Below are 17,002 nucleotides of genomic sequence, written 5' to 3'. Positions count from 1 at the left end.
GTAATTTATATATTTACACAAGACTCACTAGCTTGTGGCAACAACTCGAACTCCTCTACTCTTCTCTTCACATTTTCCAATATGTGAGCTAAATCCATCAAAAAAAGTCCTCATATTTATCCATCATGTTTTTTAGATAAAGGTATTTATAAGCCTTAAATTATAAAAAAACTGTGATTGTCAGTGAATTATAGCAGAAAACAGTCAAAGTCAAAGAATTTATTATGTCAAAATTAATCAAACAAGCTGTCACTGCTGTCAGCCGAGAAGAGTAGAGGAGATTCTATCAGAGGAAGGCGAGAATTTGTTTTTATTGTGAAATGTTTTGAATCTAAAAAACTAGTTGCATTTCTTAATTTATACCAAAATAATGGCTGTTTTATTAAAGTATTTAGTGGCTGGCTTCGTTAGATACTGGCTCATTCACATTGATTATTGGCAAACTATAGCAAACAGAGTGGAAATAGCGACGCCGTTAAATTCATGGAAGAGGTTAATTGAAGGAATTTACTTGTATGATCGTAATATAAATCCATACGAAGGAGATGCTTTCCACGAATCTCCCATAATGTTATTACTATTCCACTTTTTAATGAAGAAAGTACCCTTTATTTTGCCAGCGCTCTTCACTGTACTGGATTTACTAACAGCTTATTTTCTTTACCGGACTTCTAAAGCTTTCATACGCCTCTTTAAAGAATCACAAGAACATAGTTTAATTCATGTGGCCAATGAGTCAAAACCTTTGCTGTTAACTGACTCACAGTTAAAAGAAGCATCAGAGTATGTATTATCAGTGTATTTGTTTAATCCTTATTCTGTGCTAAACTGTGCAGGAATGACGACCACTGTTATACAGAATTTGCTCGTTGCAGCATCATTGTGCAGTGCTGCAAGTGGTTACAGAATTATGGCTTGTGCATTCATTGCACTTGCTACACACCAGGCATTATACCCATTGTTACTAATTGTACCAATATCTATTTTATTGGCAGATGTTAATAAGGGTTGCAATAAATGCTCCTATATCAGAACACTACTGGTGTTTGTATTGTTCTGGGGTTTCTTGATTTATATTTCAGCTCAAATAATGAATGGTTCCTACAGCTATGTCAACAATACTTATGGTTTCATGTAAGTTTTTATTTATAAAGTACAGACTTTTTAAAATGAACATACAACTCATACATACATATGGTCACGTCTATATCCCTTGCGGGGTAGACAGAGCCAACAGTCTTGAAAAGACTGAATGGCCACGTTCAGCTATTTGGCTTAATGATAGAATTGAGATTCAAATAGTGACAGGTTGCTAGCCCATCGCCTAAAGAAGAATCCCAAGTTTGTAAGCCTATCCCTTAGTCGCCTTTTACGACATCCATGGGAAAGAGATGGAGTGGTCCTACTCTTTTTTGTATTGGTGCCAGGAACCACACGGCACAATAAACACATACAACTCATTATGTAATCAATTAATTATGAGGTTTATATTCCAGCTACTGTGTTGATCTTGATTTGATAATTTTAAGCAGATATAATAAATTGTTTAATATTATGATGAAATTAATTGGTGATAAATGCTTATAATTCTTTAACTCTCCATTTCAGATTAACAGTTCCAGACCTCAAGCCTAACATTGGACTCTTCTGGTATTTCTTCACTGAAATGTTTGAGCATTTTCGACTGCTATTTGTCTGTGCGTTTCAAATCAATGCATTGGCTTTGTATGTTGTTCCACTCACATTGAGATTCAAGAAAGAGCCGATTCTATTAGCGACTGTTCTCATTGCTCTCTCCACTATATTCCGCTCATATCCTTGCATTGGAGATGTTGGATTCTATTTGGCTCTATTGCCCATGTGGAAGCATTTGTTCATATGTAAGTATCAGAGTGTATTATTTTTTAGACAGGGCAATTTACAAAAAAAAAAATTAAATTACCCTTCATGTTTTAAAATACCTATAATACAAATTGGGCAAAACAGATGGGTCAGTTATATGTTAGAGACAATCAGAGCTAAATTGTAATTGAAGTTCTATTAGGACTCTAGGTGAGACATTAGTAATCAAGGAACTAATTACAGATGTTGATGATGTTAAACTTTGTAGAGTTATGGATGGATGGGTAGCAGACCCAAGTGCATGATAGAAAGAATGATGATAGAAGCGTAACAGAAAGGCAGAGTTACTTTCGCTTTTGTAAGAATTTTAGAAAAAAAATAGCCTATTATACTCCCGAATCTCTCTTCTATATAATTATTAAAAAAGGGCTAATAGTTTTAAGTTTATTAAATACTAATCTTTTCTCTTTTGTTATTAGTGTCAATTGGTAGGAATAAGTTACAACAGCTGTTGAATCCCATCAAAAACACTCAAAAATAATGAAAATAATAATGTCAAATAGTAGTAATATTCTTTTACTCACTTTTTTTTTTCAGTTATGCAGCAGAAGTTTATTGTGGGTAGTGCTTTTATCATCAACTCTGCCCTTGGTCCTACTGTGTGGCACCTCTGGATATACTCGGGATCAGCAAATGCCAACTTCTTCTTTGGAGTTACTCTCTCCTTTGCCACAGCTCAGATATTCCTTATCACTGATTTGCTATTTGCTTATATAAAAAGGGAGTTCACTATGAAGAATGGATCTTCACGGCTAGTGGATGGTAAACCTGCAAAATTGGTTTTACGATAAGCTTTGATTAATCAATGTAATTTTAAACAAACCTTAGAAAGGAGATTTTGTACTTTATGGTAACCTTTTTCTTTATAATAATTTGTTGTAACTACGATAAACGAAACTTATTGGTATAAGAAGATTTACACAAACAAATAAAGACTTATCTAACTTGAGGATCTCTTTCAGTCTCTCGAAGAGTCCTTTTCTTATCTTAATAGTTGAAAGTTTTAGGAAGAAAGGGTGTTTCCAGTTAAAACGGCATCTTTAATGTACAATTTATGTTTATGTATGAATGAGGTGTATTATTCTGGATTGTAGTAAAACTTAACATTCCTATCCCAATTTTGAATATGCTCTTATTGGTACGATCACAAGCAAAGTTGTGTTGTCAGTTTAAAATCAAAGGTATAATCTTATGCATTTTAAAATAAGTATACTTACTCAGTAAAACCTTTTTACTTTCAAGCTTTTTCAAGCCATGTTATCAGTATGAGTATGGAATGGAGTTGTATTTGTTTGCCATAATTTAGATGTAATTACCACAAATTTTTATGGTCGCAGCCCAAAAATCTTGAACAAATATTTATTTATGTTTAGTTATTAATCACTTAGGTTTTCTACGATTGGGAATGCAATTCCATAATTTTGTTGATGCCAAAATCTACTACTGTAGTGGATTTATTTCTTTATAATATGTTAATTAGTATTATCATAAACTCTTAAGCTGTGATTTATAGATATCACAGGGACTTCTTTTCTATACACGTGTCAAGTCCAGTGCGTAACACAAGGTACTTTTTGCCGCAATAGGTAATTTAAAATTTAGATAAGGTCGCAATTTGTTTATGATAATGTATGGATCTTCTACATTGTACAATATTGTGCCCTTTAATTTGAAAAGAAGTCCTCATATGCATTTATAATCTTAATATATTATTATAACCACCATGTTTGGTTGTGTTAAATTTAATAATTAAGTACCAAGACGATTATTTTTTTAATTTAATAGCAAGCTATTTGTGTATTGGACGAGTTAATCTTGCATACATTTTAACTTTATTTTGAATCAGTTATAGTGCAACTGCATTTATTAAAATTTATTTTATAGTCCCGTGCCAAACTTTTATGAAGTAACTCGTCCTAAGTGAGAGCTTTATTTCAGTCGTGTTTCTTTTTCTAAAACATTTATTTGTTAAAATTTTGTAACATTTCTATTGTAACATGCCAAAGGTTGTTTCTTATTACATACACCTAGTATTTGAATTACCTTGCGATAAAGCTCTTACTCTACATTTTAGTGCCCCTTACTTTAATTAGGTAAAAAAATCAGATGAAATTTTAATTGTACGTGTCCATTTAATACTATTCACAAATTTATTTTGGGACAAACGTCATCAGTAGGAAAAATGAAACAATTTGAACAACAATAAATTTATTTTAATAAACCCTCGTGTTAATTATTTCCTTAATAATCAAAATATACTTACTTGATTTACGCATTGTATGCTTACCTCACCGTTTGCTATCTTATCAGGCGAGATATTACGCGCCCTGTGCGATAGTACACTATGTGTTTCATGACAAAAGCACCGGATTAATGTGATTGAAAAAATATGAAGAAGTTACTTATCCTTTTGTCGTGTCTTTCTCGTGAGTAAAATTCATTTTTAGAGTTCTACATATTTTGTGTTTATTTCATTAATGCGCGATGAAGATACAAAACTTAGTTAAGTTAACGATCCCTCGTCAGGATCGATATTATTATATATTTTTTGAAATCTTTCATATTTTAATAAAAAAAACCTCTAAACAATAAAATAATTTTAGTATTCAGTAGTGAGAAACTGATGCTAGTTTCTCAATTTAAGAAGACTGAAGTTCTACTGCATCCATAATTTGATTTCTACTTATTCCTTGAAGAAAAATATGTTTTGACTGAAATATTTTTTTTTAAAACGGGATTTAATTTTCGGCGCAGTCGAATATTTATATTCTTAAGAAAATTGAAATCTATTCCGATTTATATGATCTTCAAAGTTTGTTTGCATGTCATGGGTTGGGTTCGCTTATTATGTGACCAATCTGATTCAAGGCTTCAAGGCATAAGTTTACAGCAGAATGTGGCCCGTTGAGTGTGATTTTATATCTAAGTCTTTACAATATAAACCAGTTAAGTAGATTTTTATGCTAGTTTCTTGAAATGTATTTATTTCCTAAGTGATATTTTTTATCAAGGCGTCATTTTTAAATTTATTTACCATTTTTAATTTACCAACCTAATTTTTATTTATCCCATTTTAGTCTCGAAGTGCAGTGTTTTGCCAAGTATCCCTGAACACTTGGTGGCATGCTACAGAACGGGCGGTCCTCCTCTGAGGGCTCCCCGACGCCTAGATGTGTTCTTGTCCCTTTTGAAGAAAGTTGAACTTGATTCCAAACTAGATACACGACTTTTGGCTACTTCTTTACTTAGAAGGTATGTATGTATTATGGTTATACTCATATTTGAAATACGAAAAGTTCATTTATAGAGAAAGTCTGTAACCCGGTAAAAGTCATACAACGTATATTCATGTCACGCAAGATGTTTTACAATACTAAACTACTAAAAATGCAAAGGCCTAAGTCGAAAGTTTCAACGCGAAGCTCAAGACCGAGCGGGATGGCGACGCACTGTGGATGCCCTCTGCTCCAGCTAGGGGACATAGGACCTTAAACTAAGTCGAAATTTTATCGTTAAATCCTCGTTTTTGGACCACTTATAATTTAAATCATCTGACTGTAATAAATATTTTTCTATAATACCTACGACCCACTTTCAGGCAAAATACAATGCTATCAAGACATCCCCACGACATTTGTATTTTGTATAATAAAATTTAAATATATAAAAATAAAACACTGCCCATGTTATGAGCCCATTGTTATTAAGTTTTGTCGGTTTACCTACTGGATGGACTAACAACGACGTGGACTGAATTGTAACTACCTATTGGTAGATACCATAGAGACCATATATCCCATCATTATCTAACAAGTGAGGGAAAAAATCGTGAGTGAATCTGCACATTCGGGTAATTGGATGTGTATCCATGTTTCTCGGAAATAGTTGCAGAGGTCAGACGGTTAAGGCCTATTAAAAACTGGCGTACCCAATCCAGGATCGTGGTCTTAGGTGCAACGGTGCAACCCGAGCTCCTCTCCAAAGATGTAAGGACCTACCAGGACTAACCGTAGGTAGATGATGACACACCATAACTTAACATTCAAGCCCACGCAATTTACAAATTTCTATAAATTGCAGTCTCCGTCTCGATGGCATAGAAGAAGCGAGTAACGCTATAGAAACGGACTTTATATTGCCGTATAGAGCGTCAGCGTTTCAGTTCTTCAAGTACAAGATTCTGTTGGATCTATTTCTGCCAGCACAAGATCTCCTCACCATCGATGAGATTCTTTCATTGGATGAGAAATGTATGCTACACAAGTTGCTGAGTTCTACGGTGAGGCGCTGGGAGAGAGGGGATGAGAATGTGGTGTGCCCGCTATCAGTTCAAATGCGGGACACGATGGCAGCCCAGAGCTCTGGTAGGTTAGTATCCTAACTCTCTAACATTGTAGGTAGATATTTAGGTATGTTGTCCTTCACTGTTGTTGTCAATTGGCCGGTTTTTATAAAGCTAAGATATATCTGTAAGTATCAAAGTTCACTAAGTGATTTATTAAAGTGCAGCCGAAAGTGCAAGGTGGATTTCACTATATATTCGTAACTAATTATGAAATCACCAAAATGTTTTTCTCACTCAGCTATTGGTGTTCCAAGGTAGCAATGAAAAAAGAACATGCTTTATTAAGCAGGCATTGGAATATAAAATCGAATTGCCTGCCTGACATCAAACCGACATGGCAATTCACGATGAATTTATTTGATATTCCATTTAAAACTATTTTTTTTTAAATTTCAATTTAATCAATGAATTATAATAATGTATTCTCTCGTCCGCATTTCTATTCTAATTCTTAGTTTGGATATTTGTGAAGTTGACGTTATTTAAGAAAAATGCTGCGGTGCAATTTGTGACCGCTTCTTTTGGACTGACGCTTTGGAAGCGGCAGTTAACTTAGTTTTAAGTAGGTAATTTATTTGACGTCAACCAATGTTGTGAAACCAAAAGATATGACAATTTGAAAGGTCCCATAATAATAAATAAAAATGTTATTTTTTTTTATTTTACGATCCTATTCTACTCTGTAGAAAACCACACGCGCCAAATTACCTGCAAATGAAATTACTGCTTACATACTTATACATAGTGTTAAATATCATTTCAGAATACACAGCCGCTGTCCAATAGAAGATGGCGTCATACAGACTAAATGGGGGCCCGTCGCAATCGGGACCATCGTAGCCGGTGTCGCGGCCTCCCTCGAGAACCAGAGTGTACCGGTCACCGAGATCCTCAACCAAGACGTCTTTAGTGCAGGCATAGCTGAGCCTTTGATGACTTCGGCGAAACAGGAGTGGCTAGATGATATAGGTAGGTAACTATATTTTTTACAGAAACTGGATCGGGGTCACAAGTGGAAGGTAGAAATAGTAAAGTATCTAAAGCTTCTTCCTCCTCGTATTTAATCCCATCACCATCTGGAGAGGAGCCCGGGGTATGCCTTTAACCATGGAGCCTGGATTGGGTGAGTCAGGTTTTCACACAAATGGACTCCCATCTTACCTCCGCAACCTTTGCGGGGAAACCTAACCCATATTGGATTGATCATGGTTATACATCCAGTTGCCTGAATGTGCCGGATTCCTCACCATGTTTTCCCTCACCGTAAGAGCATCGGTATAGGTATTCAAACTAATGTGCATAACTTAGAAAATAGTCATTGATACATGGCTGAGGTGGGATTCGAACCTGTGCCTTTTTGCGCCACACGCATTTTAACCGGGCACCTATTCGACCACCGACGCTCTCAAAGTATCTAAAGCTTAATCCGAATTAATTGAATAGTTCAGTTGTGCCAAGATTATTTATACATATCCCTTGCGGGGAAGACAGAGCCAACAGTCTTGAAAGACCGATAAATCACGTTCAGCTGTTTATCAAACAAGATTATCGAGGGGATTTTTTTTCATTGTAATATGTAATAAGTTTGTTTCTTATTAAGAATAAGTACTTAGTTAAAATTAACGAACGTTTAATAATTGTGATAAAATTTCATTGCAGAAACTCTTCCTGGTAATGAGCGCACTCTAATAACTGAAGCTGAAATAAACAACATTTGGGTTGCCACCTTAGCAGGTAAATAATTAAATAAACGTACAACATTATTCCCATGAAACGGAAAGCAGTAGACTATGCAATAACTGCTAAAATGTTCCTTATTATATGATGCTATGCTATCGTAGAGGTAAATGTACACGTACATAATCTGTATTTGGTGAAATATAGATCATTAAATTACAAGTGAAAATCCATATTATAAAATCTCTCTACCTGTGTATATTTGAAAGAAATAAATAAAAATTGCTTTTATGAACGTTTTACTTTTCCAGGCGATCTCGCTGAAGTGGTTATTAACCAAGGCCCTCGATTCGGGGCATCTTCATTGCTCGTGCTCGGTTCCAACAACAGATGGAACGACACACTGTTACCACGAGACCATTATATTTTCCCACAAAACGCATCGTTTGTTGACTGGCAGTTCACGGACGCGGAAATTTTAGCCGGGATTGATGGTAATTATTGAACATTGAAATGAATGCTATAAAGAAATCGCAGGTAGTTTGTTTCTCCTTTACTTTGTTACTTCTTTATCTTATTCTATCTATTCTATACCTAATAATTAATTAATTAATTTTGGCTGCGTCGTCTACCACGTAAGAGATAAATACCTATGTTTATATGTAAGTATGTAATAGTTGGTACTAAAGATGTTTAAGTTAATAATTTAAAGCAAATTCAAAGCAAAGAGAGGTGTCCTTGGAATTTGCGATTAATCTATTTGTTATCATATGAGCGCAGCCGCTGAAAAGAGCTACTACTTTAGAAATTAAAATCGTTATTGTGTTACCATTAAATTATGAACTTTTTGTTACTATGGAGGTAAAAAATAGATTTTTTTTACAATGGGTCGGCATGGAACCTTTATAGGTAATTGTAATTTCGAAAATATTTTCGTGTAATGAAATTTTGATATGAGTGTAAAATAGTTTTCGGACACATTTCACGGTTCAAGTTTCATGACTGTTTACTCTGTCTATCCCACAAGGAATATAGACGTGACTTTATGTATGTATGTATCATAGGTTGAGCTAACTCCAAATCCAAAGTAAGTTCGAGTCTTGTGTTATGAGATATTATTCTATATTTTAGCACATGCACAGATTCGTATAAATTATCTATAATTAAGTAGTTTGGTATAAAGAACCACTCTATTTTTAGACAAAAATAGATTTAAATAGTTTCGATCAAAACACAATAAAGTCCTTGAGTTTTTTTTTTTAATTAAGTATAGAATTCAACTAATTCGCATTATATGTAAAGCCATGGATTTACATTCACGTCATAACTACGAATTTATCTTTTGTAGTTACATATTTACATGTCTTTTCAAATCTATAGGTAAGAGCTCTCATCTACTACGCAGGTACTGTCACAAAAGTACGTAAGAAAATAAAACATACGTGCGTTTTATTTGCTTACCTACGTAATATTTAATAAGTTATTACTGCAAATGGCAAAACATCATTTTGCATAAGGTCTATTCAAAAACATGTTGGTTAAAAAATAAAATATCTGCTTACCTTAGTTACATATGTTTGACATCTACGGTATTTTGACGTAGGTACCTATCTAGTTAAATAAGCTGAATGGTCTTATTACCCGACTGCGACAGAAGAAGAGTTATGTGTTTAGAGTGTATTTTCCTTAATTGATCACCGAATATCGTAATTAGACGTTGTGCTAATAAGTAATATAATATTTTTATTGGTATATAGGTTAATATAAGACAGTTTCAAAGCTTTCGCATGTTTTCGGTATACTAATTATTTTCCCGGCATCGTAGAGTTATATAAAGATATAGGTTCGTATTCAGAATCACATTCTCTTCAGATTCTGATGATAGATTGTTATATAGTAGAATAAAAATGGAATGTATTACCTCTTTACAGGTTTAATCCTATCAAGTTACGTCCCGAAATGGTTAGAGGAGAGGCGAACATTGCGACTATCTCAGATAATAGAGATGTATTATTCAAATGAAGGTGTCTCGTTCGACACAAATGTTCGGGCGTGTGATCGCAAGACGCTATTTAGAAATGTCTTTAACGCCACTCAGCTTACCTCCCAGACTTCCAGGTAGCTAGAAAAAGAAGTAAAAAGTTCATACATACATATGGTCACGTCTATATCCCTTGTGGGGTATACAGAGCCAACAGTCTTGAAAAGACTGAATGGCCACGTTCAGCTATTTGGCTTAATGATAGAATTGAGATTCAAATAGTGACAGGTTGCAGCCCATCGCCTAAAAGAGGAAACCCAAATTTATAAGCCTATCCCTATATTAGTCGCCTTTTACGACATCCATGGGAAAGAGATGGAGCGGTCCTATTCTTTTTTGTAAAAAAAAGGTCATTTCTTAAATTATTTCTGTAGTGTTTCATTATGAAAAATTACAGAAAACACTACAGAAATAATTTAATAAAAAATTCATTTGTTAAATTATTTCTGTAGTGTGTCATTAAAAGGACATTTTATGCTACCAGTGATGCCTGTATATTACATACATACATATACATGTGGTCACATCTAAATCCCTTGCGGGGTAGACAGAGCCAACAGTCTTGAAAAGACTGAATGGCCACGTTCAGCTATTTGGCTTAATGATAGAATTGAGATTCAAAAAGTGACAGGTTGCTAGCCCATCGCCTAAAGAAGAATCCCAAGTTTGTAAGCCTGTCCCTTAGTCGCCTTTTACGACATCTATGGGAAAGAGATGGAGTGGTCCTATTCTTTTTTTCTTTGGTGCCGGGAACCACACGGCCTGTATATTAGTATATATATTATATGCCTCATGTACATAGGAAACACAACGCTGCTTCTGTAGCATTTTTATCGCGCGAAAAACTTTCGCTGACCTACGGGGTCTGGTCTTTTTCGAAATCAATACTTTAAATTTGTGCAATGATTTGCAATTTGATATGCAATTAAAAATAAGCCTATTGCCATAATCAAAAATGAACGAGTCATACTTAGAACTGCGGACAAATATGGTGAGGTAGGTTAGGTATGTGTTAAGATTGAGGCAGAAAGTATTCTTTAAAAGAAAACAAGCTTAAAGTTTTATTAGAATTTATTTTCTTCCTTATTTACAGGTTAGCGCATGTGCTCTCACTGTGGCAGATCACAGTTTACATCCCGTATGAGGAAATGGATAGAATAAGCGGGGCAGCAGTCACAGTCTTTGAAAATTACCTTAGTAAGTATATTGTAAATTTTGCTAAAACGTAATACTGAATACCATTTGACTTATAATTTATATTTTTAGATTGAGGTAAATACCTATTGCTATGGCTTTATAAAAACCTCACAACGAAGTATTAGATATTCTTGATAAAATCCGTAATCTGGTTAATCTTTTCTCTGAACTAAGTACTTGAACCAAAAATTTCAATAAATGTAAGTATTCACCCAGCTTTTATTGTTGTCTGTACAACAAAATAGTTATGTCTATTCAATAAATTTAAATGTGTTGAAAGAGTATTTATAGTTGTATAAAATTTCCATGACATAAAGGAACTGGCTTGAAAAGTACAATAGAAAAGAATGTACTGACGTCACTAAGAAAGAAGCGTTATTCGACACCGTGAAAAGTTATTCGTCATACTTAAAAAAATACACATATTCTTAAACTTTGAATGTCTATCATGCGTAGGCGCCGTGAACGTCGGATTGGTCCTATAACACGCTTAATACTATCTAAGTAGGTACATATGCATATCACGTTTTTATTTCTCATGGAGTAAACAGAGTCAGTAGCCTTGATATATTATGCTAAATAAGAGAATTGATATTCAGCATTATTCATTAAGCCAAACAGCTGAACGTGACCTATCAGACTTTTTCAAGACTGTTGGCCGTGTTTACCCCGCAAGGGATATAGACGTGTTAAATTATGTTCGATTCGATGGATATTCGGCATTTCCCTTAATTTTTTATTTACCGTAACCTTAATAAAAGGAGGTTTCAAATGATAAAAATATTTTTTTATAAGTCATATAAAACAAACGAAAATATGTTAATAATTAAAATTATTTCAATAACCAATTTCTCATATCTTTTTGCAGATAGTATATTAAGCAAATACCACAAAGACTGCGAACCTAGTCATAGTATACCGGTGATGGACCTCGTGGTGGCTACCGATGGCTCTTGGAAAGGATACGATGTCGAACAGTTCATGTCGTGAGTCTACATTTTAAGTATTTACATCATCAATACATATAATAAAACTGTTAACTATCTTACGTTGAAATTTAATAACATAACATCTCATAAAAGATGACATAAATTTAAATATAGAATCATCTAACACGTATAATGTTATAAATAATTCCGGTCCTTGTTCACAATTGGGTTTTTTCCTCTTGCATGAGTTATTGAACTTAAATAACTTTGATAATTATGCAAGTATTCAATGGTCTAGGCAATTATCCTTTGAATCTTTTATGAATATGTTCATAGAAATTATATGTATGTATTCAAGGAGATTGGATTATTATGTAGGTATATCTTGTATTTATAACTGGAACAATGAATTACAAATCTTAACATTGTAATGTAACAAATAAATATAGAACCTAACTAAATATATAGAACTCTATCATCGCGCTTGTTGGCGGTTGTTTCAGTTCCTCTCTTTAATGGACCTAAAATGTCCATAATAATAAAGTACCTATGTGCAAAATAATATTAATTATTTTACGAATGTATTCAATTATAATTTGAACAACTTTTTCAAATAAACCGGCTTACCTTTTAGAAAAAAAGCGTTTGAAAGAAGAAAGCAAGACTTTCCTTTATGTTTTGTAGGTATGTTATTGGAATAATTGTCAATTTCATTGGTAAATGGCTAGCAAAGTTGATTGAATCTTTAAATATAAAAGCTTAAGGTATACCTATACCTAATGTAATCAGCGACTGCGATTTATGTAATTAAATTATATATAATCGGCGCCTGGGTAACTTTGCAGTGACATTACGTGAATAATGTAAGCCACGATTGGATACTGATTAACATTAATTGAATGACATACTGATAATTAAATAGGGGATTTCGCGAAACCATTGCTTTTATCATTCCTTGCATCAATTATGAACATTTATAGATAACTGACGTTTTGTATATTTACATAATGTTAATACTTAATTACAAGGAAAAAGTTAAAGTAAGTACCATTTAAAGTCCATTAATTAAAATGTCAATGGATTAACGATGCATAGTCGGTCATGGTAAGTGACTATATTAATGGCCATTGATGGAAATTTTGGTCATTTTCCATGTGCCTGAGTCATACTCAAGGTTTATGTGTTAATTCTTGCGTTATCGATTATCTATGTTATGGCTATCTAGTCCTAAAAATACATATGTTTCTTTTTTGGTAGGTAGATATTGTCGAAAAAAAAAGCAAAGATTCAATCTTAAAGTCCCTTGTCCGAGATTTCGTCCTCTAATTACCGTAAAAGCCTAAATGAGCTAAATTTAATTGACTAGTAAAATGAATAGAACTTTATTCAAGTTCAAGGACCAAATCCAACATACTCAACAAAGTTGACGAATTCTACAAAATTTATTTCAAGAAACAAATACATATATTTTTTTTAATTTTAGATGGATGGGTGACGCACTCGAGATAAACATGCAGCGAAGCACCCTAGGCCTGTTGCATGGGAACACAGCACAATGGGTTGTCCCTCTTGCCGATAACCTAACTACTGTTTTTTCACATATAAATAACTTCACTGACGAGTGTAAGTACCTATCCTACTTACGGTTAAATCTTGTTTTAATATTTACTTTTCAGTCAGTTTTATCTAGAATAAATTATAAATTAATATTATTATTAAGCATAAAGGTGACTCTTTACATGCTGTGAAATTATTTAATATTTTAAAAGCAACCTATTCCTAGCTAAAATCATTTAAGTTGCATAAAATTGTTATATTATTTCAAGTTGTTTCTGCCAAGATTATAGTTAAAATGAGCATATAATTTAGGATGCAACCGCATAAACATACCGAACATAATATCAGCTACAATCCAGTTCAAACGCTTTAAAACTCTTATTATCTGTGGACGCCAAAGCCAGCGCTGCCCCGGCCATCGTGCTCCTTCTAATTACCCGACCTCGGCCGAACTTGACAGGTCAAGGTCACTCAAGTTACAGATCTTTCAAATGAAAGAAATTCTTACATAGATAATTATGATCCATGAAGCTCTTAGCTCAAAATTTAATGAACTTTTGTCAAATTACTAGGTAGGTGTGTTGGTTACTTTATTGGTACTGATTATTTTTTTATATTCGTAGGGCCTAATCGCATTAATATACCCAATATTATATCAACTATAATCCAATTCGAGCGCAACAAAACTCTATCGTCCGTGGACGCCAAAGCCAGCGCTGCGCCGGCCACCGTGGTCCTCATAGTGAGCCCTACTGACCGCCCGACCTCGGGCGACCTTGAGAAGTCAAGGTCATTAATGCAATCCCTAAGAGCCAGCTTTTTCGACGTCTACTTTGTGTACGCATCGACAGACTTGACAGATTTTCAGGATATAAATAACATGTATTTGGATTACTCAGAACTGTTTTTGCAGGTGTGTATTTCTTTATTGCATCTAACCTAGCCTCATATTTATTTTCTTGCAAATAAGATTTTTTTTTATTTTATTATTTAGGCAAACATATATCGAAACTTCGTACATACTTGTATACTTTTGCGGCGACATCTCTACGCCACAAGTCACAACAACTAATCACGCGACGCTATCAGTCAAAAACAGCGAATAGTCTAAATCGCGCAAGCAAAGATTTCACGGATTGGAACATATGTTACCTACATATGTTCCAATCCGTCAAAACATCGTCAGAACCGCGGTTCCCCAGGTATCACACCTAGCCTGGCGGAAGATATTCCCTTTGATTGCCGTCGAGCCCGAATCATCGCTCTCGCTACGCTTTATATAGGAGCCTTTGGAAAATATAGTGAGATTAGATAATATATATATATATATAATCAGACAATGTATAGGTATACTTTATATTAAATATATAAAGTATAGGTACGTTGTCTGATTTACCTTTACAGGCGACTCAATGGTCAAGCATGCTCTTATATAATTCACTAAGTGTAGTAAGTTGTTGTATAACACTAGGACAATATCTAAAATATAGGTAACGAAACCTTACGAAATTAAGTACTGATTGTTTCTAAATTCGATGCTAATAACCAGAAATATTTATTCACAGTTGCCATCAGCGAATGTCCACAACATTATTGAATCAGTCGACATGAATATTGTTCAAAATGAAATCCCGACCGCTTTGATGGGAATGCATTGTCCTTTCAATGGTACAACTTTTGAACAAATCGAATATGAGGACTTCGTGATACCAAGTCGCACTAAAGGCTACCGTATACATCCATTCTATTTGAGACAACAACAGCTTGTTTCGGTACAAGTAAGTTTATTAATAACGTTGACATTGCCAATACATTTATTTGGCAATACATAAAGCAAATTATGGTGTTTTTTTTTACCTACTGCAGTTCAGGAAACTTTATATTTTAGTATTACTATTTCGTCGTCATGGACCACATTCTTTTTTCGTTGCTCTTCTACGACTCTTTAGATAGAATCGATAAAGTATATTTACTTTTTTCTATACATTTGAAAATAAACTACAGAATGTACGTACATATAACCATAGTATGTGACCAACGTTTGAGACGGTAAACCACCTTTCTTCGACACAAGCGACACAAATATATTTCTTTATAACTTTTCATTCCGTTTTGGCCTCCTTCAATCTTTCGCGATCCTGCCATCTATTTGATATTATGTGTAACTACTTAGTAACATAGCGCCGTCCAGTACATAATTATCGGCTAGTTTTTGTTTGGAAGAAGTACAAAATTTACGAGTTTGATCGAGATGTTTTAGGGATATTTACATGTTTATTTCTTTTAGTTTCGAAATAATGGACAGGGACAGTTGTTGGTATGCACATATCGGGGTGTTGAAACCTCACACACATGCCAGACATTAGCTGAAAGAGAAACTTATAAATTTAATTTGACTACTCCATGCCAATCGCCCGAGTTTTGCTTGCCAGCACATTATACAGTGAGTGTTCGTTCATCATCCAACATATGTGCAAGTAAGTTAAATTTATTTAAAAAAAATATTAACTCCTTTGAGTCAGGCCCCGGGGGGATTCGAACCCCCGATCTCCTGTTTACTAGACAGGCGCTTTAACCAACTAAGCCACGGCGCCGATAGTTGCTTGAGTGAAAATAACAATCTTATTACTTATAAATTCTTGATTTATGATTTGAATTGAAACATGGATGTAAACTTAAAAAATATAAATGAAAATTATTTGAAATGATTTTTTTACTTCGTGATGGGAAAGACACATTCGATAACACAAACACAAGTCTCGAACCTCCTTGAAAGCATTTTTATGAAAAATTTCAGCAGCTTTTATTCGTTCATATTATACTATTATTAGGTACTTAGGTACTTAAACCGTTATATATAAGAAAAAAATATTTTTATATTTGTTTGTAACGAACACAGATGTAACGTATAAATTTAAAGCCTATTAGACCGATTTTGACAGCATAGACACCTTCAAGAGTAAACTGGCTTTTTCTGGAGTACGTGCGGGAGCGAAGTCCCGCGCAATAGCTAGTTCCCTACTAATTAGAGCCTACGAATGAAACATTTGTATAAAAGAAATGAATGTCTACAGATTCGGACTGCCGCCTTCCAAATCAAGTGGGGTACTACATTCAACATTCTGGTCTAACTTGTCTCCCCATAAGAGGATCCGCCTTCAAGATTTCAAACTGGATGATTCATACTTTTCTGACACTAATAATCTCACTATTATTACTTAGCTAAGCATAAACATAAAATTAATAAATGTTTCCAAAATATAGCAGGTATTTTTTTTATAGCTCCAAATTTGCCTATTCGTTTGTAATATTCTATAGACGCTTGCATGATTTAAAATTCAATAGCAGAACTGA

General features: G+C 34.1%; 2 protein-coding genes and 1 non-coding gene across 3 annotated transcripts; 2 read left to right on the top strand and 1 right to left on the bottom strand.

Annotated features, from left to right (window-relative positions):
• The first annotated feature begins 246 nt into the window (after nucleotides 1-246).
• On the top strand, nucleotides 247-4,123 carry LOC106135539 (phosphatidylinositol glycan anchor biosynthesis class U protein). Its single transcript, XM_013335886.2, has 3 exons — nucleotides 247-1,134; nucleotides 1,609-1,880; nucleotides 2,440-4,123. The coding sequence occupies exons 1-3, from the start codon at nucleotides 371-373 to the stop codon at nucleotides 2,691-2,693; spliced, it is 1,290 nt and encodes a 429-aa protein (XP_013191340.1). The 5' UTR covers nucleotides 247-370; the 3' UTR covers nucleotides 2,694-4,123.
• Nucleotides 4,124-4,195: 72 nt separating this feature from the next.
• LOC106135527 (uncharacterized) lies at nucleotides 4,196-16,911 on the top strand. The gene is made up of 14 exons (XM_013335864.2): nucleotides 4,196-4,328; nucleotides 4,980-5,154; nucleotides 5,983-6,270; nucleotides 7,011-7,216; nucleotides 7,907-7,981; nucleotides 8,236-8,418; nucleotides 9,856-10,042; nucleotides 11,059-11,162; nucleotides 12,031-12,148; nucleotides 13,575-13,714; nucleotides 14,272-14,561; nucleotides 15,214-15,426; nucleotides 15,936-16,125; nucleotides 16,723-16,911. The coding sequence occupies exons 1-14, from the start codon at nucleotides 4,292-4,294 to the stop codon at nucleotides 16,872-16,874; spliced, it is 2,358 nt and encodes a 785-aa protein (XP_013191318.2). The 5' UTR covers nucleotides 4,196-4,291; the 3' UTR covers nucleotides 16,875-16,911.
• Trnat-agu (transfer RNA threonine (anticodon AGU)) lies at nucleotides 16,169-16,242 on the bottom strand. Its single transcript has one exon. It is a non-coding gene; the product is annotated as a tRNA-Thr (tRNA).
• Nucleotides 16,912-17,002: the final 91 nt, after the last annotated feature.

Source organism: Amyelois transitella, chromosome 3 (assembly GCF_032362555.1).
Source record: "Amyelois transitella isolate CPQ chromosome 3, ilAmyTran1.1, whole genome shotgun sequence".
Lineage (NCBI taxonomy): Eukaryota > Metazoa > Arthropoda > Insecta > Lepidoptera > Pyralidae > Amyelois > Amyelois transitella.
The sequence above is the reverse complement of the archived record's forward strand: the minus strand, read 5'-3'. Positions and strand labels throughout refer to the sequence as shown.